We start from the raw sequence: 24728 nt of genomic DNA, 5'->3' as shown, positions 1-24728 counted from the left end.
TTGTATAATCATATAGCGAGAATAAGAAACGTCACTGAGGCCCCAGAAGGTAGGTAGCCTACCATATGTAGCATATGGAACAATGAAATTAACAGTTCACCTGCTGTGGCCTGAACGTAGTCTTACACTTTCCTCCTGGTGCGCATGGACTTGAATTGCGTGCCCGCTTGTGCAGTCCCTGTTTTTTCACCTCTTTTATCAACACCATCGTCGTTTTGGGGCTTTTTGAAGAAACTTCGGACACTCAGTTGCCTTGACATTTTTTCAGAGTAAGGCCAACGACGTCATGCATCAAGAGAGACAATAGCTAATTAATATGCTCACTCGCCACCCTGTGGTCTGGGGTGTGAATTGCAACCGGTCAAAATGACGGATGGACTTCAGTTTTTTCCGTCACCGTTTTAAAAAATCGGTCAACGACGGAAAATGTTCGGTTAACGCGACCCCTGGGTAGGACCCAAAAAAAAAAAGCTTGGCTCTTCCCACTCCTTTTCGAGCAACATATGTACGCATTTGTTATCAATTTTGTTATGATCATCATTGCTGGTATTATCGTTGTTGTTATTTATTTTCCACTCGTATTTGTACTTTGTTATTATGGCTCGAAATAAATAAATAATTTATTAACAACAGACAGTTCACATACTATATATACATCATCACTGATTAAGAGTGCCTCGGTGCTTTTATGATAACACGTTTACCATCAAGGCTTCCAACACAGTTTGGGAAGTTCCATAGCCGCCAGAAATCTGCTATGGCTTCCCACTGGCTAGTTGTAGGACACAGCAAAGTAAAAGAACAAAACGCTGGAGAACGCTGCTTGCCAGGTATGATCAACATTTGTTGTTCAATGTTGATGAGTTGAAAATCCACATTGAAGCGTTCCATCTCCGTTGGCATTGTTGTGTAACCGGAAGAAAACCTGAGGAAGTCAACAAGAGTCCCCCGAAACCGTACAAGCACAATGCCACACAACTCTAGTGGCTTGGTAGTGAATTACAGAGCAATGCGTTCCCTTGCCGCAGAACTATCGAATGCTCATTTACGCCGTCGTCGTTACGGCGTCACAGCAACGCAGAGGCATAACTCAGGCTTTAATCAACCATTCCCACTTTTTTTCCGTAAGGACATAGACACAAACACGCACACACATATAAATTATCCCATGGTTACCTAAGAACTTTTTTACATGCAAGCTTGTTACTAATAATGTACAAGTTATCAATACATCACTAGAATAATGAAAAATAACTAGCTCCTAACTAACTAAGCCACTATTTTTCTCGACGCCAACCTTACACTTTTGTTGAAGAAAAATAGGTAAACAAATGCAGGGTGTCTGACGTTTCACAGATACTGTTGAGTGCTTGAAGCAAAGGAGTTTGACAGCCCTTGCCGTAAATGAAGTATTACATTTGAAGATATAATGAGTAACAGTAGCACTGATGGAGGAGCTGTGTAATTATATCCTATGCGCGTTGCCAAGAGAGTTGTATGTGAGCACAAAATTAGGTGAGGAAAATAAAACGTGAACCTAAAATGAGCATACACTACTCTGACTGTACTAGTGGGCTTAACCTCGGACTTAGACTTGTAGGCTCTAATAAGCCGCAATTGTTTTCTTTTCCTAAAATATGTTATTAGAAACACATAAAATATTGCCATTGATTTACAAATCTATAATATTTAGTACATGTTTCAATCTACGGAGGGCGCCATGTTTTATGCACGCAATGGACGCTCAGGGTGAGGACGTAGTTTGTCACTGTCACTAGATGAACACTACCGGTGTTCTGCAATTCCTTCTACACGGCGAGACGTCCAACACATGAGCACATCGGTTAAAAGTGGCGAGTACTTTGTTTTTATGAAGTCTACCTTTTTCATTACCTTTTCATTGCCTCAAAATACTTTTTGCATGTGTTTCCCCTCACTTACTTTTAAGCACTGTGTTTTCCTTGTGGTAGCCCTAAAGCAGATTGTTGATCTTTTTTAAGGCATCTTTAGTATGTTCTGTCTGTAGGCATCTAAACAAAACAAGCTAAAAGCGCACGGTAGTATTTTTGGTGTCAAATTCCCTTCTTGTAGCACGTTTCGCCGTTGTAGCACATTTTGGCAGAACACCAGTTTTGTCCTACTCTCATCTCGTCTCATCCCATCTTTCCTGTTCATTTTGCTTTTGCTGCTCGTTTTTTGAAACATCGACAGTCCTGTCAAGCTCATTAATGTTCTTCTCGGGTTCAAATTGAAAGGGCTGAGCAGATTACATGTTTATGTCGCTAGAGTCATACTCTGGAAGCCCGGCAGCGTAACCCAGTGACGTCATTGCCCTGCGACGTCAACAACAATGGCGACCTGCAAGTTAAACTAATTTTACAATTTGTATAAAAACGAAAACATCTAGAGGCATTTTAAAATATCAGATTATTTTAACTCAAAATAACGTTTATCTTTTAAGAACTACAAGTTCTAGTTCTATCCGTGGTTCCCTATTGTGCAATATGAAGGATTTTCCAGTGAGTGTTGTATCGTATGGTTTAACAAAATGACTATGGTCTCGCAAGTTTGATCTGTTTTGTAAAGCTAGGGTTTTTTGTATCCATTTAACAGTATTTCATATGGTTTACATCAGAAGCCCCCTTTATCTTAACACCACGTATCGTGTCCCCTCTGACTGACCTTTAGCTAAGCATTAAAACCTGCAACCCTTCCCCCTCCCTTGCTGACTCCCGTTGGAGATTTCCTTTTCCTCTTCCATCTCCTCACTGTGAATAACCTCACTGTCGGTGTGCATTACCTCCTTTCTTGTGACCTCCATCTCACCTTTGCTCAATCCACCCTACCCTCTCCTCCCCCTTATATATGGGACCCTTTTGCTTCCTCTCAATATTGGCCTTATTCCAACATGCTAGCATATTGGTTGATGGGTTGGTCCAACTCTACTGGAGAAATGTCAACTGCTTTGTTCAGCAAACCTTGGAAATACATGAAAACAAACAAACAGAGAAGGGCCTTGGTACTGTATATTAGCATTCATCAAATCCGGACCTCGGGGCCACTTTTCCTGTCGTGTTTTCTATGTCTCAAATAATCAGGACAATTATCAGGCTTGTTGAGACCTTGTTGATGACATAATCATTTGATTCATGTTTGTTAGGGGAGAGAGACATTGAAAACAGGACAGGATAGGCGGCATCGAGGTCTGGATTTGGTGAACCCTCCTGTATGTGAATATATTTTTCCACGTACACGTTCCACGTTTTCTGACTTAGCGTCACGTCAACGCATGGAGATGTGATGCAAGTGGACTGTGATTGGTCCGCTCAGACTGTTGTTTCCGGTTCAGCTCGAAATCACCGCAATTTTCAAACATTGTTGTTCTAAACCCAAAAATGGACCTAGCCAACGAGAGTATCATTGAAGAGGTCCGCAAGTACGACAAAATCTCTACAATGTGTCGTCAAGACATTATAAAGATTGCCAAATGTCAAGAGGTCTCTAAATGTATCGTGTAAATATATAAATATTACATGCATTATATATAATAATGATTACATATGTGATAATTACCTATATGTATTGGTGTTATTATGTTTACTACAACCATTATTATTATCGGTATAATCATTATTAGTGGTTACAAGTGGTATAAGTTGTGGTTTGGTCAAATTTTTACTTGAACTTGCAACCAAAAATTGGATTATACGAACATTAGATGGTAGCACAGGATTTCCTCTACATATCAAACATTGTGGCACAACGCCACACCAAAATAAAAGCTGCCACGCCTTGCAAAAGAAACTGTTTTAATTAAGGCCGTTTCAAACTAGCTGCAGCCTAGTGTTAAGGGTTCAGCAGCAACCTATTAATTGTGTATTGCAATGTCCGTAACTAAGTGTGGCCCCCTTAAGAGACGAGGTGTGACGTAGAAGCGAGAAGGAGAACGGGCGAGATAGCGAGAGATAGAGATTGCGCATCAAGGCAGCCCGCTGTTATTTTGTCATTGTTTTTCTTTATTATTGTTGCCACAATAAAGTGGGTAAGCCAATACCGACTCGTCTCCTTCTTCCCGCCATCCGGGGCATCACAGTATTTTGGATCAGACTTTTCGGCAAAAGTGAGCGGTGGACTGCTGTCTTGGACGGAACGGACAGATAAACGCAGTCACGGCGGACGAAACCTTGATGAATGTGCTTTTTTTTTTTTTTGCGAACTTTTGGGACACTCGTGAAATGGCTGTCATACCTTTACTTGCTAAGCTAAATGGTACCTCGATATGCGTTTTTGTAGAAATGTAGTTCACAAACAACAATAAAAAACTATTCACTTTCTCACCGAAACGAGTAAAACCCTTTGCCTGGCAATTAAAATTTCCCACTACTTCTTGAAATGGGTCCATTACAAGGGCGTAGGTTAGGTCTCAATGTTGGTAGGGACGTTATAAGAGCATAACCTGCATGTGCACTTTTTGCTGGGGACGGGACATTAATAAATCCAAACCGATTGGGTGAACGGGGGTCAGGGCTACATTTCTCACTAATGTGAACCTAAGTAATTGATAGGCTAAATGATCAATGCAAAAATAAATCAGTATTGACTTGTACTAACTTTCACACTGCAAATGTATAATGTCTTAATCTGTTTTAATTAAAGTTAATTTTTCTTAAATCTAGTCAAATAATTTTCTCCACCTTGTTTTGAGTGTTAAAGATTAGTTAACAGATTAATGGGTCAGATTATTCAATTTTACTTTGCGTAAATATTACCATTTGTTCTTATTAAGAATATATATAATGTATATACATGTATATACATCCAAAAGTTGGTCATTTTTCACCAAAATCAAGGGGGAAAATGCTTTCAAATAATGTTTTGAACAATATCAATTCTTGAATTAGGAACATTTCCGATGGAAAAAGCTTTTTTTTTTTTTTGTAAGATTAAATATACTCACTTTTTGCTTAAAATAAGTGTGTTAAGAAAATAGCTAGCTGAAAATAATCTTATTTCAAGAAATCTAAGTAAAATTTACTTGAAGCAATGACGGATAATTTCACTTATTTCTGGTAGATTTACACTGAAGACAAAGAAATGTATCTCGTCATCAGCCAATCAAACGTGCGTTTGAGGAAAAAAATGGTGTCAGTGTAAGTCTGAACATAATTCATTTATAACGGTAGGGTCAATTCTATCCTTACAAAATATGTGAAGACAAGCTATATGACCTCTATAACTGAACTCATTATATAATGCAAATAAGGTTGCTTAAAAGTTGGTGGGGACGATTTGATTATCCTGAAAAGTTGATAGTGTTATGTCCCTAACGTCCCTATGCAAACCTACGCTATTGGTCCATTAACAGAAGGGCTAAAGGGCTATTATTGTTGTGGTAATGTAGTACGTATTAGGGCCAAATAAAAGGCAAAAGAAGGACTACGAGATGTAAGTTGTTCTATTGCTACGAGAAAAAAAAAGTTGGATCATTACGTAGGGTAATTTAGCTGTAATCAGCTATGCATTTTACGTACATGTACCGTAGCTGAGAGCTACAACGTTTGGCTAATGAAATATTTCAAATAGGTCTTTGTTATGGTTCTTTTTGGGAAAAAATGTGGGGGGAAAAATCAGTCCGACTCCGATACAGCCCACTACCACAGCTTCAAAAAATCCTAGGGGAAACCCTGTAGCAGTGAATTCAACTCCATTTATGTACAGTGTGGATCATTTACATGAATTCAAAAGTAAGATAATTTGCCGGATGACACTTAATGACATCTGTCATAAGCATTCATTAATGCTCATAACAGTGTCATGTCATAATTATGACGGTCTTATGACAGTCTTATGACGGCGCTGTCAAATGAAGTTTTACCTGTTTATCATCTTTGTTTCTTTGGTTGTTATTTTTTGGTGTAAATATCCCATAATACAGTGAGGACAGCTGCAGCTTTTAGTCCAGTGCGGCTTACATATGAACAAATGAACAAATTATATATAATCAAATTTGGTGGGTGCGGCATGTAGTCAGAAAATTACGGTATGTCCATGGTGTAAATTGGTGTGCCACATTTCTGAGAATTTATTTTTAATATCAATTCTTAGTTCGTTTAGTCCTTATGCACAGGTTTCCGGGTATTGGGCTTCTTTTTTTTTTTTTTTTTTTTTTTTAATCTGTCCTGTTCAGCTGTTTGACACGGAGAATAGAAGTCTAAGTGTCCGGTTGGTCTGAACAGTTTTAATGTTTCACATTGAGAGTATGACATACTCCCATTGTGATCATTCAACATACTTTGTTTATTATGACAAAGCAGCGAACAGGAAGGGGTTATGGAGGAACAGAAGAAAAGAAACACAAGAGAAGAAAGAAAAGAAACACAAACAACAACAAGAAATACATTGACCGCCTACACTAACTATTAATATGTTGGTGCTATTGTCAGCTAGATGTATTTCCGGTTGACACCATATGGGGGGCCTGTTGACCAGAGAAAGAAGGGGGCGGGGCTGGGGGAGTCTACAAGCTAAGTGACTGAAAGGGGTAGAGTGTACACAAATCAGCTCTGTGATCTAGAACCCAGTAATCGTGTGCATCCCTTGTGAATGTAAGCCTGTTGGCGACCGACCCTATGCCGCTCCATCGCCAATCCCGGCACCAGGACCCCCCACCCGAGCGTGCATAACATCAAGCCGCACGCGAGCCCCACCAAACACGCGACAGCCAGGCAGACGAGCGGAGACGCCACGTGGGCGCCAACCCATTGCCCAGCCAGCCCGAGGGGGTTTGCGGGGGGCAGCGCAGACCATCCCTTCTCCCACAGCCCAGCAAAAGAGCCCCCCCCCCCCGGGATCCAGGCCACTCGCGCACCCATCAACCGGCCTTCAGGAATGACAAGAGGGGACGCACCACCAACCCCACCCTCACCTCCATCCGCCCATCCGGCCCACGTACCACAGCCGCAGCCCCCCAACCAGCACGGCACGCCACAGGACCCCCAGCGGCCCACCAAGCCCAGGGCAGGGCAGGGTCCCCCGCCGGAGCAGGTAACATCCAGCCGATACACCGGCGCCCAGCCGGCGACCCGCAACGGAGCACTGGGCGGAAACCCAGTCAGAGAAGAGAGGGGATGGCAGAGGCAGGAGAACGCCGAGGAGCCGCCGCGGGGTGACGCAAGATCGGAGCCCCGACCCTCCCCCACTCCCGCGGCCGGCTGCCCAGGCAGAGGGGAGGCCACGCCCTGGGAGCCACACCATAGAGAAAAAGTGCGGGACCCACCTACCACCCTATTACTGTGGCTGCCAGGTTCCCGGCTGGCAGCCATTACCCAGCACCGTGATGGGATTGTGAGTGGAGGGTAGTGCAATGTATGCATTAAAAAAGGAGTGCTTGGCTTGGGGCAGTGGGACCGCAGCATGGAATTCCCACCCAGCCGCCCGTCCCACCGCTATTGGGCTTCTTTTGTATCCGTATTGGTATGTATCATGCTTTAATAGTTAAAGTTTAAAGATCAACTCACCGTCTGTTTCTTTGGCACCCACAAACCTGTCGAATTGCATATTCAAACCCTTTTCAGAGCATTTTGTCACCCTTGATGAGACTGAATAAAAGGTTGCAATTCTTGTTAAAAGTATTCAAATATTCAAATCAGACTGTCTAAAACCTCGCCAAGCTTCTTCAAGAGTACAAGAAGCATCCTTGACATGGCTTTGATTATCCGATTCTCCTGTCATGGGCTCTACAATCACATCCTCCGTGGCTGATCTGTTGGAGATGAGATCAGTCAACACTCGTCTCCTTTGGAAAAGTGATTGCTGCAATGGAGAGGGACCTTACACTTGGTTCATTTTCATGCATGGGATGCTTTACTAGTTGCATTAATCTTAGAAATACAATCAAAAAGCCATTGCTCCCAAGTCATCACTATTCATGTGCTTGGCTTTTGATGACGGCGTGTGTTTGTTCAAGCGTCACATGAGAACCAGATAATTTAGATTTGTTTCTTTCCTTTTTACTGTTTTTGTTGTTCCTTCTTTGGAAATTTCCTTTGAACAACTTAATGGATTTGTGTTATTTTTCAGGATAGCAGTCAGCTATCACTTTTTTAAACCTTTCAGTTTGATGTATTATAGCACTTAATCGTTGTCTTTTATTGAGCCCGACAGAACAGACATTATTCAGATGTTGGCGTTTCAAGCACGCATTAAATTATTTAGTATTTTTCAATTGTCGCTACTGCTCCCTCCTCTGCTTTTAATACTGAAATACTGTTGTGACTTGGGTTTTATCGTCTGCCAAAAGTTGCCTCAACAATTTAATCGTCACAGAGTGTTCTTGCTTTGGCTGAATATTTCATTGTTTTTTACTGCTGTGAATCGAAAAAAAGAACGTGTTTGTTTACTGTCCCAATTTCTTTTCAACCAACAGATCTCCCTCCTCCAGCAACCAGAGAGCGCCCTCCAGGTTGCAAGACGGTGTTTGTCGGCGGCCTGCCCGAGAACGCCAATGAACAGCTCATCATGGAAGTGTTCGGACAGTGTGGCGATATCACGGCCATTCGCAAAAGCAAGAAAAACTTCTGTCATATTCGATTCGCCGAAGAGTTCACGGTAGACAAGGCTCTCTTCTTGTCAGGTAAGAAACCTTTTTTAGTCTTACCTAAAGGGTTATTATTGTTTATTATTTGGCTCTTATTCCTTCATCGTATGATGGAAACTTTGTATGTACCGACCTTTTTGAAAATGGTAAATGACGCCTACAAGCGTGAACGTTATTTCTTCAGAACTGATTCAACTCTTTTATGCATTAATAACGCATCAATGAATTTTTTTACTGGACCTGTCTTCACAAGGAGTTACAAGGGAGTTGGAGCCTAACCTGGCAGGTACACCCTCAACTGCTCGCCAATCAATCATTTGCCCTTGCATTATCTCTCGATAGAGCTTTAATCAAACGGACATGCTTTATTTTTTAAATAAAGAATTAAAATAGAGTGCCTAAAGAAAAGCAAGCAAGTATAGGGAGAAGATGCTCCCCATATGGTAGGCAAAGTGGAAATTCAAACCCAGAATGTCTCTACTGTGAAGCAGGCCTGCGAACCGCTACTCACTCTACTGACCACATGAATCATCTTATGAAAAACCTAAGACACAATATCCAATCTATGTACAAACAAAATTATTGCTCTATCATCACAAACAAAGAAAAGCCTCAACCCAAACTTTTGCTGGAATTAACTGTGCTTTTCTACAGTAAATACATGGATTCAACGTCCCTATTAAATTGCCTGTGACAGCATTAAAAAATATATAAATAGCATTATTATGTGAATTAGAATAATATTTTGAGACAATTTGACAACAATTTGGCAAAACTCAGATGACCAGAAATTAGTCTTTTAATCTGCCGTTTAGCCCCGCCTGTCATTAACGCGTTCTCGCGTCCCCAGCTGGAGGAGGACGTCGGCTGGGTCACAATTTCATCTGCTTTAGAATTCAGCCCATTGAGGGAGAATTATTCAGAACAAGAAAAATGTGAAGAAGAGAGCAGCAAAATGTCTTTGTTTCAATCTCTCTACTCCAGTATTTTTTTTTTTTTTTAGGATATTCTTTTTATCTAAGCATTTTTCCCAATTGCTAAATAAATCGCATGGTCATGACAAATAACAGTCTTGTGTTAAATGGAATATAAAATATTAAAAATGTATTTATTCAGTACGACATGGCAAAATTACTCCATAATGGTCAAAATTGTCGACTTCTTGCACCTCCCGAACGATAATTAATGCCTCTGGAGTTAGTCCGGCTTTTGTCATTTCCCTGCCCCAGCTTCAGAGAGCGTAAACAAATCAGGAGGCGTAACAGCTACCCGACATGCTGACCCGAACTGAATGGCGTTTCCAAGTCTTATTTTCTCTTGCCGGGGAAGCAGCTGGAGAATGACTGCAGGACAAACTGGCTGACATCGGAGAAGCGCAAAGTTGCCCGACCCCAACCTGAAGATAGTGGTCTATTGCCGAGCACACGAAGAGGGCAGAGGGGCTGAAAGTCTGGACGATATGGAGAACCGCACAAGCATAAGCCGATTATATATTGTTTTATACTTGTGTAGCGCTTTTCCACCTTTCAAGGCGCTCAAAGCACTTTACACTACATCGCCATCTTCCTACTGCTGACGCAGCACCAGGAGCAGTGTGGGGTTCAGTATCTTGCTCAAGGATACTTAGGCGAATTCATCAGGATAGACAAAGAACCGAACCTACAACCTCTGGTTTGTGGGTTCGATGTGGGACAACTACTCTACCACTAAGCCACGCCATCCCCTCTATACGCCAGGCCTATAGTGCTCTCCCGGCGGGCATGCGAGGAGGACCGAGGGGGGTTTGCAACAAACCGCCGGTGGTCGGCCAAGTGGCCTTCTTGGTGGACAAGAAGCATTGTCACCCACAAAATGCAAGCCACCTCCTTATTAAAACGTGTGCCATGATCCCAGTATTTGACATAAAACAAAACACTATGTTTAGTCACTTCCTCGTTCATTGAATCGGTTGTTACTTTTGCTTTTATTGCCTGGTATGGAGGAATTAGCATGAAGGAGAAAAATAACATCAACCATATTGTCAAGGTCGCCAGTAAGATAATAGGCTGTCCACAGGTCTCATTAACAGATATTTATGAGAGGCAGGTCATGAGGAAGGCAAAACACATCCTGAATTGTGTACAACATCCCCTTCATCGCTCGTTTGAGGTCCTCCCTTCAGGCAGGAGATTCAGAGTCCCTTGTTTTAAGTTAAATAGGACAAAGAACTCCTTCCTATCCAGTGCAATTTGGTTGCTAAATTTGCACAGTTCTTGCACTTAGATGCAAAACTGTCTATGGCATTTTAAATTTGTAGTCTGTGTTCTTTTATTGTATGTGTATGAGTGGTTGTGTTATCTGTTATCTGTATGCTTACCTGCTGTAAGACAAGTGTCCCCTTCTTAGGGGACAATAAACTTAAACTGAATCGTAAGTCCACTGGTCCCACAGTTTCTGACTTGTTTTGGCCATTCTCCGCGGTGAACGAGAACTTTTTGAAGCCCAAAAAGGCTCACACGCCTATCTCTGGTGCAGCAACAAAACTATGCAGCACATTTGACTGCCATGATGCGAAAAATAAACAAATTAATCCGCAAAATCAGCTGAATCCGCAGTCCATCAGCATGCTATAATGCAATGCTGTATTGTGAGATGCTGACCCGGGTGACGTCACATTGGCATTCCTCCTCAATCCAGGAAGTTACTCATTTTCATGGCGCGGGATTCAAAAAATTGAATATATAAATCGATCGCTTCTACACACATCCAAGCGGTCCATTTCATTCAGGAGCATAAAATACAGCGTGAAATATGAAATTAACATGCTTTTTGCTGTCATAGGCATTTTAAAGCTAATGCTGATCATTGAAAACCAAACCATCTGAAGTCAGCAATAGGAAATTGAGCTACATCCACAAGACCTTCACTCAGCCAGTGTATTTGTGTCCACTGCATGCTGACCTGGTCCTCCAATTGTCAAATGTAATTTGGTTGCTTGGTGATGAATTGGTTACTCCAACACGAGTGCAATTTTATGCTTTTAATGTCTTCATAAGCCCTCGGGGTTTTTTTTCCCCCGCAATTGAGTTAGTCATAACTACTAGTATATGCACACCTCTCCTTTAATCAACCCCACTTGGCATAGTAGGGGAAACCATGCTCGGCACTGGCCATGGAGTATAGGCAAAGCCATGTAAGCAGTGGCTCATTTTCATAAGAGATATGCCACCTCCTGAGAAACAAGTGTCTTGTAATTTTTAATCCTTAGGATGGATGAATGTAAGGATGCATGCAAAGGTAATGAACCATGGTTTCATGGCACTTTAGCCTAGTTTGGGTGGGTTTTCTCTCCAGGTACACAAACCTCTTTCCGAATTTCCAAAAACATCTGTGCCAATGTACTCAAAATCACCCTTGGGTTGAATGTATGCGTGATAATCATTTGTCTAATGTGATCTGCAATTGGCTGGCAACCACTGCACCTCTCACCTTGACCAAAGTCGGCCAGTTAAGGCTCCAACTTACCCATGAATGATAAACACTACAGAAAATATGCCTCTTACAAAATTAATGGCTTATTCTAAATAGCTTGTCAATGTCAGTAAACTCATTGATGATGGAAAACTCACAAGAATAGTTTCAAATTGTGGGTCAACGTCTAATACCTTGAACAAAAATGATACCACGTATTACTTACCGTGACTGAAATAATGAATTGCCAGCTGGGACATAAACAGCCTATTTTCCGCAATGCTGAGTCACACCTTCCTCTGCACAGCAATGATATTTGAGACTCCTGGGTATTGTAGTACCCCATCCCATCTGTCTTCCAAAACTATGGAGCTGTGATTCATGGAGCGTTGACTGAAGGAACTTGAAATGATTAAAAATGGATGACCCAAGGGATTGTTATTTATCGTCTAGATAAACCAAGTAAATCTTCTAAATGGATGGCTGGATAATTTGTTTCCTTACTGTGAATAGCAAAGAAATGCAAGTAATTGACAACCAGCTTTAGAATTTTAGAATAATAATTGCCAGAAATGGTTGTTTAAATTTTGCAAATAAACCACAAACAAATCTTGAAACACATTTTTATTGTTTCAAATTCATCGTCCAACATTACCCTGTAAACTGTATGGCTTACAGATGATTTGATGTTTTCACAAAGCATAAACCACTCAAAATATAGGACTAACATGCTTACACCACATGACACCAGATAGTATTTTCCTGTTAGCTAGGATTTTATCACATAATTGTGTAACGCCTCCAAACAGATGCTGTTTTAGATGCACAATGTGTAATTCTGTTTGTTTTATGTTTAGCTTGACAGTCAGTTGGCATGGCAGTAAACAGATTGAAGTCACTTAATCATAAACATGGGTACTATCATATGACTATTGCAAAACCAATCGCCATCTTAAATATGCCACAACAGAGACTCCACAATATGGGATCCATGAATTAATTACACTTCCCACGTGGTGTTTGCAAAGTTAAAGGAAGGTTTTCAATTTGAGGAAAGTGTTTATTTTTCTAATTGGGTTCAACGGTTCAACAAAGTTCAACGGAGCAGCAGGTCTATACCATGGTTGAGGGTGCGGTCATGTAACTTTGACTGACGGTGTGTAGTGGTGTTGCAGTGGGATGTGGAGCTGCAGGTCATGTACGAGCCAGTACTTTGGAAACACGTACACAATATTTCATAGAACCCAGCCTGAAAAGATTTCTCGACATGAAATATTGAAGTGGTGCTCGAATGCACGGCAGAACCAACCTTAAGCCGCTGGACTCGAGCTCATTTCTTTTCCTGTTTGCACAATTCCCACCTCCATTATAAACCTCTGTCACCACCACCTCTGCCGTCACTTGTGATGAGTGAGAATAGAGTGAGTCACACACACTGGACACCATCGGAGTGTTGAGTTGGAGGTTGCTTCGACGAAAATACACTCTGAATCATTTTGAAAAGGAGTCATTCACCAAATGGATGTCTGAATCCACGTGTTAGCATGAGTAAAAATGGAATGACTGTAAATGAATAGCTAATTGGGAGTTTCCATCACCGCTTAAATCAGGTCAATGTTAGAGGCCTTCTGTCAACAATAGACACACCTCATTATCTGCTACGTTCCTCTGTATACAACCCCAGATTGCATTTAACTACAGAACATACACCCTGTGAACACCTTGTATACACCTTTTGTCTGCATTGTCTGTACACCCTCCTTTAAGGGATAAATAGACCTGCTGGTCTACTTCTAAAACCCTCTGTACAGCCAAATATTCTTATTAATACATCTCTTTATCCTTCTATGCACTCTTAATACACATTTTAGACTATAACTTAATATTTCAGCGCCCTCATGTATACACTTCAGTTTGTCTCTATACAGTATATCCTGTTTTCATTTGCATACACTTCCTATCCCTCTATGGTACACACTGTAAATTTTTACCATTACCAGCCCTCTATACACCTCTGGTATAAAGTGCTATGTAACTAGCGTTGAGAATAACTCTACATACTCTTCCTGTACTCCCATATGTATCTGTACTTCTTAATACATGCACTGCTGGCCAAAAGTATTGGCACCCCTGCAATTCTGTCAGATAATGCTCAATTTACCCCAGAAAATGATTGCAATTACAAATGCTTTGGTAGTAATATATTCATTTATTTTGCTTGCAATGAAAAAACACAAAAGAGAATGAAAAAAAAAAATCATCATCATTTTACAAAAAATTCCAAAAATGGGCCGGACAAAAGTATTGACACCCTCAGCCTAATACTTGGTAGCACAACCTTTAGACAAAATAACTGCGAACAACCACTTCCGGTATCCATCAATGAGTTTCTTACAATGCTCTGCTGGAATTTTAGACCATTCTTCTTTGGCCAGCTTCTCCAGGTCTCTGAGTGCCTTTTCCAAACTGCCATTTTCAGATCTCTCCACAGGTGTTCTATGGGATTCAGGTCTGGACTCATTGCTGGCCACTTTTTAAGTCTCCAGTGCTTTCTATCGAACGATTTTCTAGTGCTTTTTGAAGTGTGTTTTGGGTCTTTGTCCTGCTGGAAGACCCTTGACCTCTGAGGGAGACCCAGCTTTCTCACACATTATGCTGCAAAATTTGTTGGTAGTCTTCAGACTTAATGCCATAATGCTCAAGCAGTCCAGTGCCAGAGGAAGCAAAGCAAACCCAAAACATCTGGGAATCTCCACTATGTTTGACTGTGGGGACCGTGTTTTTTTTCTTTGAAGGCCTTATTTTTTTCCTGTAAACTCTATGTTAATGCCTTTTCCCAAAAAGCTCTACTTTTGTCTCATCTGACCAAAGAACATTCTTCCAAAACGTTTGTTGCTTTCTCAGGTAAGTTTTAGCAAACTCCAGCCTGGCTTTTTATGTCTCTGGGTCAGCAGTGGGGTCTTTTAGGTTATCCTACCATAGAGTCCCTTTTCATTCAGACGCCGATGGATAGTACGGGTTTACACTGTTGTACCCTCGGACTGCAGCACAGCTTGAACTTGTTTGGATGTTAGTCGAAGTTCTTTATCCACCATCCGCACAATCTTTCGTTGAAACCTCTCGTCAATGTTTCTTTTACTTCCACATCTCGGGAGGTTAGCCACAATGCCGTGGGCTTTACACTTATTGATGACACTGCGCGTGGTAGACACAGGAACATTCAGGTCTTTGGAGATGGACTTGTAGCCTTGAGATTGCCCATGCTTCCTCAAAATTTTGCTTCTCAAGTCCTTAGACAGTTCTTTGGTCTTCTTTATTTTCTCCATGCTCAATATGGTTCACACATTACAAAGGACAGGTTGAGTCAACTTTAATCCATTTTAACTGACTGCAAATGTGATTTAGTTATTTCCACCACCTGTTATGTGCCACAGGTAAGTAACAGGTTCTATTAATCACACAAATTAGAGAAGCATCAAATGATTTTTCAAAGGGTGCCAAAACTATTGTCCGGCCCTTTTGTGGAGTTTTGTGTAAAATGATAATGATTTTTTTTTTCCCTTTCTCTTTTGGGTTTTTTCATTGCAAGCAAAATAAATGAAGATATTGCTACCAAAGCATTTGTAATTGCAATTATTTTCTGGGAGAAATTGAGCATTATCTGACAGAATTGCAGGGGTGCCAATACTTTTGGCCAGCAATGTACTAAATAATACATCTTCTCTACCTAATTCTCTGCCCCTTCTCTTCTAGACTCAATTCACCATAACACTCTATTGATACTCCTTTTTCCTCTGCTGTATACCTTCTTACCCAGTCAGCTCTGTAGTCTGTACACCCTTGAAACAAAGAACAAAGGGAGCCAACAAGCAAAAAAAGATGGTGGCTAATGGTATTAATCAATAGTCTCAAATGTCCCAAAGACAGGTTGTGGAAGATGATCTGAGGTGTATTGCGTTTGGAGGAAGGTGCGCAAAATGGGGAGTAAGTTTCTTTAGTGCTCTTTTAAGTTCTCGTTTTCCTTCCTACTATTCAGTGGAATGATATTGCTGCAATGAGGAACAGTGCAGTTCCCCAGGATTCCTTATATACATCTGTATGGCGGAAAACACAGACAAGACTGAAAAAGCAGTTTCTGCTCTTGCACTCCTCTTTAAAAGAAACTGCTGTATTTTAAGCTAAAACAACTGTTGTGTTTTATAGAACAATATGTCTATATGCTCCCATCGCAAATTCAAGGCGCATTAAGCCACCGAACTATTTTTAATTTGTCCGTTTTACCCTGAAAACCCCCGTTTACAGATGTCGCGCATCCGCTTTTGTTTTAACCCAGCCATTAAACTAAGGTAATTAATTGTACAGTTATTATTCAAAATGTCTGTCATTTTTAGCTTAGAATCATTAATTGATGTCTAATATTTAGTTTAAAAAAACAACTTTGAAAAAAATTATTCACTCGCATATTTTAAACTTTTAAACAAATGACTTCACTCAGTGATACATGCTACATGGAGTTTTTGGATCGGAACAATGTAAGTACGCGATAATATCTCGTTAAAGTTATGGCACCTGTAATTCTGCTCTCGCGTGCTCTAGCCTCCAGATAGGGTTTTGCTGTTTAAAAAACTTTTTTTTTTTTTTAATGAATGTCCTCCTGTTCAAAATTTTTCTTCCCCCAGAAAATTGAGATTTTAAGCTTTCCAATGATGTATAACACATGCATTTTGGACAATTTTGAAATTTGGCCAAATTGGGGGTCTCGGAGCGGAACTTCAAGTCACCTGAGTGTTTTCCGCCATATGTAAGTTTAAATGCATCATTGAGAAAAATGGTGACACTCATATGAATAGGGTATGAAAAAGTGTCAGCTGTGAAAAGAGAGGCTTCTGTCACTATCCAAGTAACCGTGACTGTCACATTCCATCCAACTTGTTTTTAGACATCCTCGCTCAACACGGTAGCTTTTTCCTATCCAGTATATGCTCATAATTTAATGCATATTTTTGCAAATATTTGACGTTATGTTCTGAGACCTTAACAGTCCTGTACGTTGTAATCTTGTCTTTTGTTTCTCAAGGTTATCGTATTCGTCTGGGATCCAGCACAGACAAAAAAGACACCGGCCGTCTCCACGTGGACTTCGCCCAGGCCCGGGACGACCTCTACGAGTGGGAGTGTCGCCAGCGCATGATGGCCAGAGAGGAGCGGCACCGGCGCAAGATGGAGGAGGACCGCCTCCGACCGCCCTCGCCCCCTCCCATCGTGCACTTCTCAGAACATGAGTGCAGCCAGCTGGGCGACAAGATTAAAGGTGCAGTATCATATAAAATAGAGGCAAATTCTAAAACAAGTCATTCCTTGATGCTCATTGATTTCAAAGTTGTTTTCATTGCAAAGCAACTTTTTGTATAGGGAATAATGTAAAGTAATGTGTAAAAAAAAATCTTTTAACTGGCCAGGCACTCACATTCTTAACTATTATTTGAGTTTATTATTATTATTATTTACTTCTTGTGTTATACACCTCCATTCTTTTAGTATTACCTTTCCAATCAAAATATTCAACTATCAAAATAATATTTCATAATTGATAACAACCTAACACTTTTTAATATGCTATTGCAGTTTTAATTTTTTCCATTGCAGCCACATGTCGTCATACTAAATGAATACTGTGGCTGGTTGTTTGATCATTCATCACATATTTACTGGATACAGTGGATATGAAAGATTTAAAGACCCCCGTCCAAATAACAAAATTCAAAAAAGCTTTTTCAGAGGGAAACTTGCAAAATCTGGCTGTGTTCTGACTCAAACTATCGCATTCACTTGAATGAACTCCAAATTGTAGTACTTTTTTTAATTGCTCGCCTCTGGAAAGTTCCTATCATGAAAAGTAACAGGTGAAATCCATCAAGTTTGATCACAGACTTAAAGCAGCCCTTTCCAAGCCTGTCTCTTCCTCTCTACACTCTCCTCAAGTGTCCTCTCTATGTTTCAGGCTGAACAAACTTGTTTCACTAATGAGGGCTGACACGTTCAGGTCTCTTTCAGTACTGGGCTACCTGATAACACAACGCCCTTTCACTTGAAAGCTGCTCTCCATCATTGTGTCTTTCTTGGCTCTCAACTATCAACCGAGGCCAAGGATTTATTTTTAATAGCTTGGCACTGGCTCTTGAAATGAAGCGTTCCCCGAGTCGGAGTGGAGGGCGTGCTGCGGGGAATCGGGGAATCCCTTTTTCCTTTTCTCCCAAAGAACAATCGCTGCTATTGATGGCAACAAGCTCACAAATGCACTTTACAACCTGACAGTCTATAGATGACCTTACCCCACCGTTTCTCTCTGTATGTCTATGTAAGGTCATTTGTCATGCGAATGCTTGTGTTTTCCCTTTCATTTCCTTGGCCAGCTTTCCACTTACTCACCTGCGCTTTTGGTTTCATTTTTCATCTTTTTCCTCAAGCTCTCCCCTCGCTCTCGTCGTCGCCGACAGCTACAATACTCAACAGAATTCCATCAAACTTGTAGGCCCGTATCAGAGCCAAGAACCCAATTGATTTATTTTTTAAGCGCAATAACTTTGAGATAGCGAAGGTCGCCCGGCGGGTTTGTTTCATATTTCCTGTTGGCGCTTTTCAAACCCGCAGGGATGTTTTGTTCCGTATTAAAGCACGAAAAATATTGATTTTAAAGGTCAGCTTGCCCAACAGGGCCCTTGTTAATTGTTAAGGCCCTAAATCCATTGTCTTTTTTGTGTGTGTGTTTTTTTCCAGCTTATTTTTAAGTGGCAGATACACAAACAAGCATGAAATTATATTTGCCTTTTTAATTCAAGATTCTATCACAATTTTTTGTATATTGAACCTAAAAACTGGTCAACTAACTGGTTGCGGTCTCTAGTAGGGCTGCAGCTATTGATTATTTTAGTAGTCGATTAATCGATGAACTAGTTAGTTTGAATAATCGAGTAATCGGATAAGGAACATAAAAATTTTAAATACCTGAGCTGAGCCTCAAACGGTATAACACAAGTCTGCTTGCTTAAATGCTATAAAATGCTAACTTTTTTTATACAATGCTCTTAACAAATGTTTCAGGCAATATACCTATAAACTAAATTACGAATGCATTAAAAAACATTCAAACACTCAACACTCAAACAAAAACTTTACGTTTACGTTGGTCTTAACAGGGAGCAGCTGGATTCAGCTATGTGAAATGGGGCAGACCTTTGGGCAGTGTATCCACCCTAATCAATAAAACAAAATGCAAACACTTTCAAAATAAACCATTAAAATGCCACTTTAAACGAATACTCGAAGCAACACAATTTAATTTGAATATTTTTTTTCTTATCGAATACTCGAGTTAATCGATTAATCATTGCAGCACTAGTCTCTAGTCAGCAGGCTTAAGGTCTAGCACAGTTTATTCGTAGATTTTTTGTAACTCTGGTCTTACTGGAGGGTATTTCTATCTATCTAGCCAGTCTCCAGACCTAAACCCAATGGCAAATCTTTGGAGGAAGCTCAAACTCTGTGTTTCTCAGTGACAGCCCAGAAGCATGATTGATCTATAGAAGATCAGTGTGGCAAGATCACTCCTGCAGTGTGTGCAAACCTGATGAAAAACTACAGGAAACGTTTGATCTCTGTTAATGCAAACAAAGGCTATTGTATTAACATATTGACATTGGTTTTCTCAGGTGTTCAAATACTTATTTGCAGTTGTAGCACACAAATAAATTGTTAAAAAGTCAAACACTGTGATTTCTGGATTTTTTTCTTTTTCAATAACCTGTTGCTTTTACCAATTATTCAAGGGGAGATTTAGCATAAAAATCCTTCCCCACTGAGCAGTGACAACTGTTGTAGTCTAATTAGTACCCCCGACTGCTTTCTGGTGTCCCATTTTTAACCAGATGATAGCAAGTTTGCCGAGGCAGTGCGCGTGCTGCTGACGTGGCTGGAACGAGGCGAGGTCAACCGCCGCAACGCCAACAGCTTTTACTCCATGATCCAGTCGTCCAACAGCCACATCCGCCGCCTGATGACGGAGAAGAGTCAGCATGAAAAGGAGATGGAGGAGGCCAAGGACAAGTTCAAGACAGCACTGTCTGGCATATTGGCTCAGTGTAAGTGACCAACTTTTTTGAAAGTCTTTTCGGGAGTTTATTGATAGTATAAATGATATACTACAGATGGAATGAGTAAGTCCAATTTGTTTCTAGGTTTCTGATTTAATGTAAGTTTCTGACAAAAGAAGCATAGTACATGGAATACTGGATTAAATGACTTTAAACACTAAATGATAAGGCGGCATTGCTATCTGAAGGTCTGGTTGCTGGAATAGAAGTAAGTAATTTTATTTGTGTCATTGCTTGTTTTTGGGAGTCGGTGACTTAACGGTAAGTTTAACCATCAGCAGGTAACGTCCAAGTATTCTTTTCAAGGATCCCAAATGGGTTTCATTTTTGTTTGACATCAGTTTTTGCTGCATTACTGTTAGTGAAAGTTGGCTACTGGAAACTGAATGACAGGATTTTTGAAAATTAATAAACCTTAGCATAATACATGACTGTATTTTAAAATGAATTAGAATAAACACTGCGGTTCATTACTACATATACCTCATTCACTGTGCTGAAGCTGTTGGCCTTTGTTGTTATTTTGAGCCAGAAGCACTGTGTGAGCCTAATGTGATATTGCACTTTACACATGCACTTGATCCAAAAAACTGATGCTTGCGCTATTTTGATTTCAACAATATAGTGGTGCAATATAGGCACTTTTTCCATAACTTCAGTTGAAGTTGTTTTCTTATTTTTCATGGAATGGTTAAAGTATCCAGTAGCGGATCGCAACACGCATCGCCATAATATGCTAAGTCCGCGACCGCATACATCGATATCATTTTTGGGGGAGTTGGATAATATCGGCATATCGGTTATTCGTTAAAAAGTCTTTATCGTACAACCCTACGTGTGTGTTTAACTCACTGCAGTGGGCGATGGGCATTAAATTAGTTTAAAGTGGCTTTAAAAGTGGCATTAAAAAGCATAGAATGAAATTTGCTGACACATGTAGAAACCCTGTAATGATTGCATATTATGCACATAAAGTTCAGTAGACTAATTCCGCAATGTTGAGATTTCCTTATTTCTGCCATTTCTCTCTATTACACCACAGTAATCCTTTTGACTCCAATTTAAAATTAACTTTCACGTGATATAAATGTAAATGTAATGGTAATACAGTTTCATAGCATTCAAAAAAACAAATTTGTCCGAATAAAAGTGGTAAAGGTGTATAAAACTCCATCTGTTTTGAAACAGGATTTGTATTTTTAATCACTTCACACTGAGTTCATATTTGCAGCACGGCACTAAAGCACATTGTTATTGTAGATTATACAATTTGTGGTGCTGAACAAGCTGTGGAATAACAATTAAAAGGTCTCCAAAGCAACTTGTGTTTCCCAGCAGATAAATAGTCCTAATCAACACGAGCGGAAAGAGCACACAGGCCTTTCACTCGCCTCACATGAATGGGTGAACGCACCCGCACTCTTTCCGCCTTCAATATCGATCCGTTCCATTAAATTCCAGAGTGCGCGGGACAATGTTATAGATCTCTCTCGCGCTACTTGACGTGCACACATGCTTCTGATCTGGTGGTCTTATTGACTTCCATCTTGTATGCATCAGGATTTGTGGGATCCCAAACCACCCGTATGGTCCCCAAGACCACCCGACATCACAACAGATTGTGTCCTTGCCACATAAGTTTTCCCGTCATCTCTTAGAAATTCACCATCATGCGCTGGTTTAGTCACGTCAACCTCTCTTTTATTATTTTTACATTCACCCACAGCTTGTTATGTCTGAGGCTAAAAACATACATACTTATTAGGCTCGTTGACGATTTGAAATCGTCCTTACGTTTGAATCAAAGTATGAATGCTCCTGTTGGTGTGTGTGCTGCCATTGGGTGACAACCAACTGAGGGTTTACATGTCTCTCATCCAAAGGAACAGACTCTTACTTACTGGCAATTTTATAGGGACAATCGTTGTGGAAAATACTGTTGATGGATAAAACATCAAACATCAAGAATTTTTATAACCTTCTTTACTCCTAAACTGACCAAACCAACTTCAGTTTGGTCTTTTTAGTGCAAGTTTTTACTTTTACAAACACAAGATGTACTAAATATATTAAATGGATGCACATTGCATTTTTTTTAGCACTTGCGTCAGAGAATTGGACCTCTAATTGTGTGACATTAAAATCCTGTGTAAGGAAGCCATTAAGCACACTGGTAAGACCCCTTACTGGAATTGAATTGAGAATTACGTTTCACTATTTACTAAGGGTGTAACGGTACATGTATTTGTAATGAATCGTTTCGGTACGTGGTGCTCGGTTGGGAACGGAGGCGTACCGAACGAGTTTCTGACGTAATGTAACCCTTACTTTTCGAGGCTGTGAGTCGATTGGGTTACATTTTCTTTGTGTAGATTATATTTACTCCGTCTTCTCGACTATAATGAGGACCAATCCGGTAGGACAGTATAACCCAGAAACGTCAAATGCGCGACAATGTGGCCACCGCGAGAACGCAGTGAAACGCGGGCGTTAAAGTCAGTCAGCCAATGCACACCAGTCGTAGTGCGGCCGCGTGTTAGACGGCCCAGAAGTGGCTCAACACGACGCACGCGAAAACAACGGCAGAGTTTATTATTCAACGCGAGACGCAACCCTCCTGCGTCAATACTACTACCGGTAGCGAGGATCGGGCAGACCGGAAGTCACTCGTGTAAAAATACGGTGGATCCGGTCTATTTTCAAACTATTATGCAATCGTAACCCACTTTTTGAGTCCATTAGATCTTTTGAGTGGTAGGTCGGGCACAGTTGACTTGCCTTTGTTGATTTACTGCTGTCTTCTCTGCTATAATAATAACCAACACTGCCCTGTGTTCAATACAAAACCCTCCTACCACAACAAAACAAGTAGGAACTAATATTCACATAGGAACTAAAGTTATACAACATCAAACATACAATATGAATGAATACTACATCACATTTGTAAAATATAAACACATAATAAAATAAATAATAGCCTATTTAAATAAAATGAAATGAGCTAAAACACCTGTAATTAAATAATAAAAATAATACACAGATCCTGCTTACACAATTTATTAATTTCTGTGTGGCACTTTACCTTGAGAAAATCCACCAATAAAGGTTTTGAAAACCGTTCAAAAGAAAAAAATAAGATTCATTTAGGCATTTCATTTGTAAAATACATGTTAAAATCTTTGTCATTGGGATTGCTTTTCTCTTTAGCACAGGACTTCTTTTTTCTTCTTTCTTTCAGAAAGAAAGCTGACCAATACGCGGGGTCTGAAAGGCAAATTGTTGTTGGATTATTATCTTTAAATACCCGCTACTTTTTGAGCAGAATTGTAGCTTTGTATAGGCCAGTGCTTCTCAATTATTTTCTGTCACGCCCCCCCAAGGAAGACGTAAATGTTTCGCGCCCCCCCCAAACTCTCTGCCGCCACTGTAAATAGTATCATTTGTCTATAAAATTACTATTATAAATACGCATCTGCCTAACATTGTGTCCCTTTTTTCTAATAAAGAAAAAAAGTAACATAGATCAACTTATAATAAAGTATAACTTTATTATAAACATTGTTGTGTTTGTAACAGAGAAGACTTGATGTGCATCAATTTGCCTGAATTTAAAAAAAAAATTCACATCCAAACTAAAAAATACACTCAAGGTACATTTTTGACCATTTGATACAGAAAAATAAAATGTAATAAAATCAGTAAATAATACCAAATTAAAATTGATTAGAACCATTCACTCATGAGGACAATGTGCCAAAAAATTTGACCGAAAAAACAAATCTGAATAAAAGGGGGGGAAGTGTCCTTGGACAGGACAGTTTTTATTTTTGCTGCTCACAGTAATTACCTCCTTTGCAATGATGTGGAGTTATTTTTCAATTAACATGCTAACAATGCTCACTGGCTTACTGATATAACACTGACAAAGCAGGACGATTGTTGGCAATATTCGGCACGTTTTCACTGAAAAAATCAAGCGGCTTAACAATGAGATTGGGGTCTAATGTCTTTAAGTGGCGTCTTAATTGATTTGGCTTCTTGCTGTCTGCTATAATTATTTTTAGACACAGTAAACAGTGGTCTTTCATCATCACCCACTGTATTAAAAGTCAAAGCTAAAAGGCAAACGGCATGAAAAAAGCGCATTCACGGCGGCCGAGGTAGAACCGTAGGTGAGGGCGGTCGTCGTGACGATCCCAAGCTGAAAATGGCACTTCTCGGGCGGCGACATGAGAACCGGACAAGACAGTGGGTCGCTGCGTGAGTGAGTCCGGTCGGAAAACGGCTTTCGAAAACGGCGGTGGCACACTGCTCTTCATATCTGTTGTCTGTGTGTGCTGAGTGCTCTTCCTTAGTTCAAAAATACTGCGCGCACTCTGAAAATGAGAGCGCCACTGCCACCTACTGAGTGGATGTGCAAGTGCACTTTATTCCAGTACGGCAAAAAAAAAAAAAAAAAACACATAAAACATGTTCCCCGAGGTCACATGCGCCCCCCCGGCATTGCTCTGCGCCCCCGGGGGCGCAGA

At 40.5% G+C, this 24728-nt stretch overlaps 1 protein-coding gene across 5 annotated transcripts in view; it reads left to right on the top strand.

The window, feature by feature from the left end:
• Window positions 1-24728, top strand: part of enox2 (ecto-NOX disulfide-thiol exchanger 2) — a 388688-nt gene that overhangs the window by 312565 nt on the left and 51395 nt on the right. For all 5 annotated transcript variants that reach the window (XM_057849987.1, XM_057849983.1, XM_057849986.1 and 2 more), the window contains 3 exons: window positions 8426-8632; window positions 17124-17357; window positions 19972-20184. In XM_057849987.1, coding sequence (XP_057705970.1) covers window positions 8426-8632; window positions 17124-17357; window positions 19972-20184 — 654 coding nt within the window. The remainder of the gene's footprint in view (window positions 1-8425; window positions 8633-17123; window positions 17358-19971; window positions 20185-24728) is intronic.

The sequence above is a fragment of the Corythoichthys intestinalis genome, chromosome 11, assembly GCF_030265065.1.
Source record: "Corythoichthys intestinalis isolate RoL2023-P3 chromosome 11, ASM3026506v1, whole genome shotgun sequence".
NCBI classification, from domain to species: domain Eukaryota; kingdom Metazoa; phylum Chordata; class Actinopteri; order Syngnathiformes; family Syngnathidae; genus Corythoichthys; species Corythoichthys intestinalis.
The sequence above is the reverse complement of the archived record's forward strand: the minus strand, read 5'-3'. Positions and strand labels throughout refer to the sequence as shown.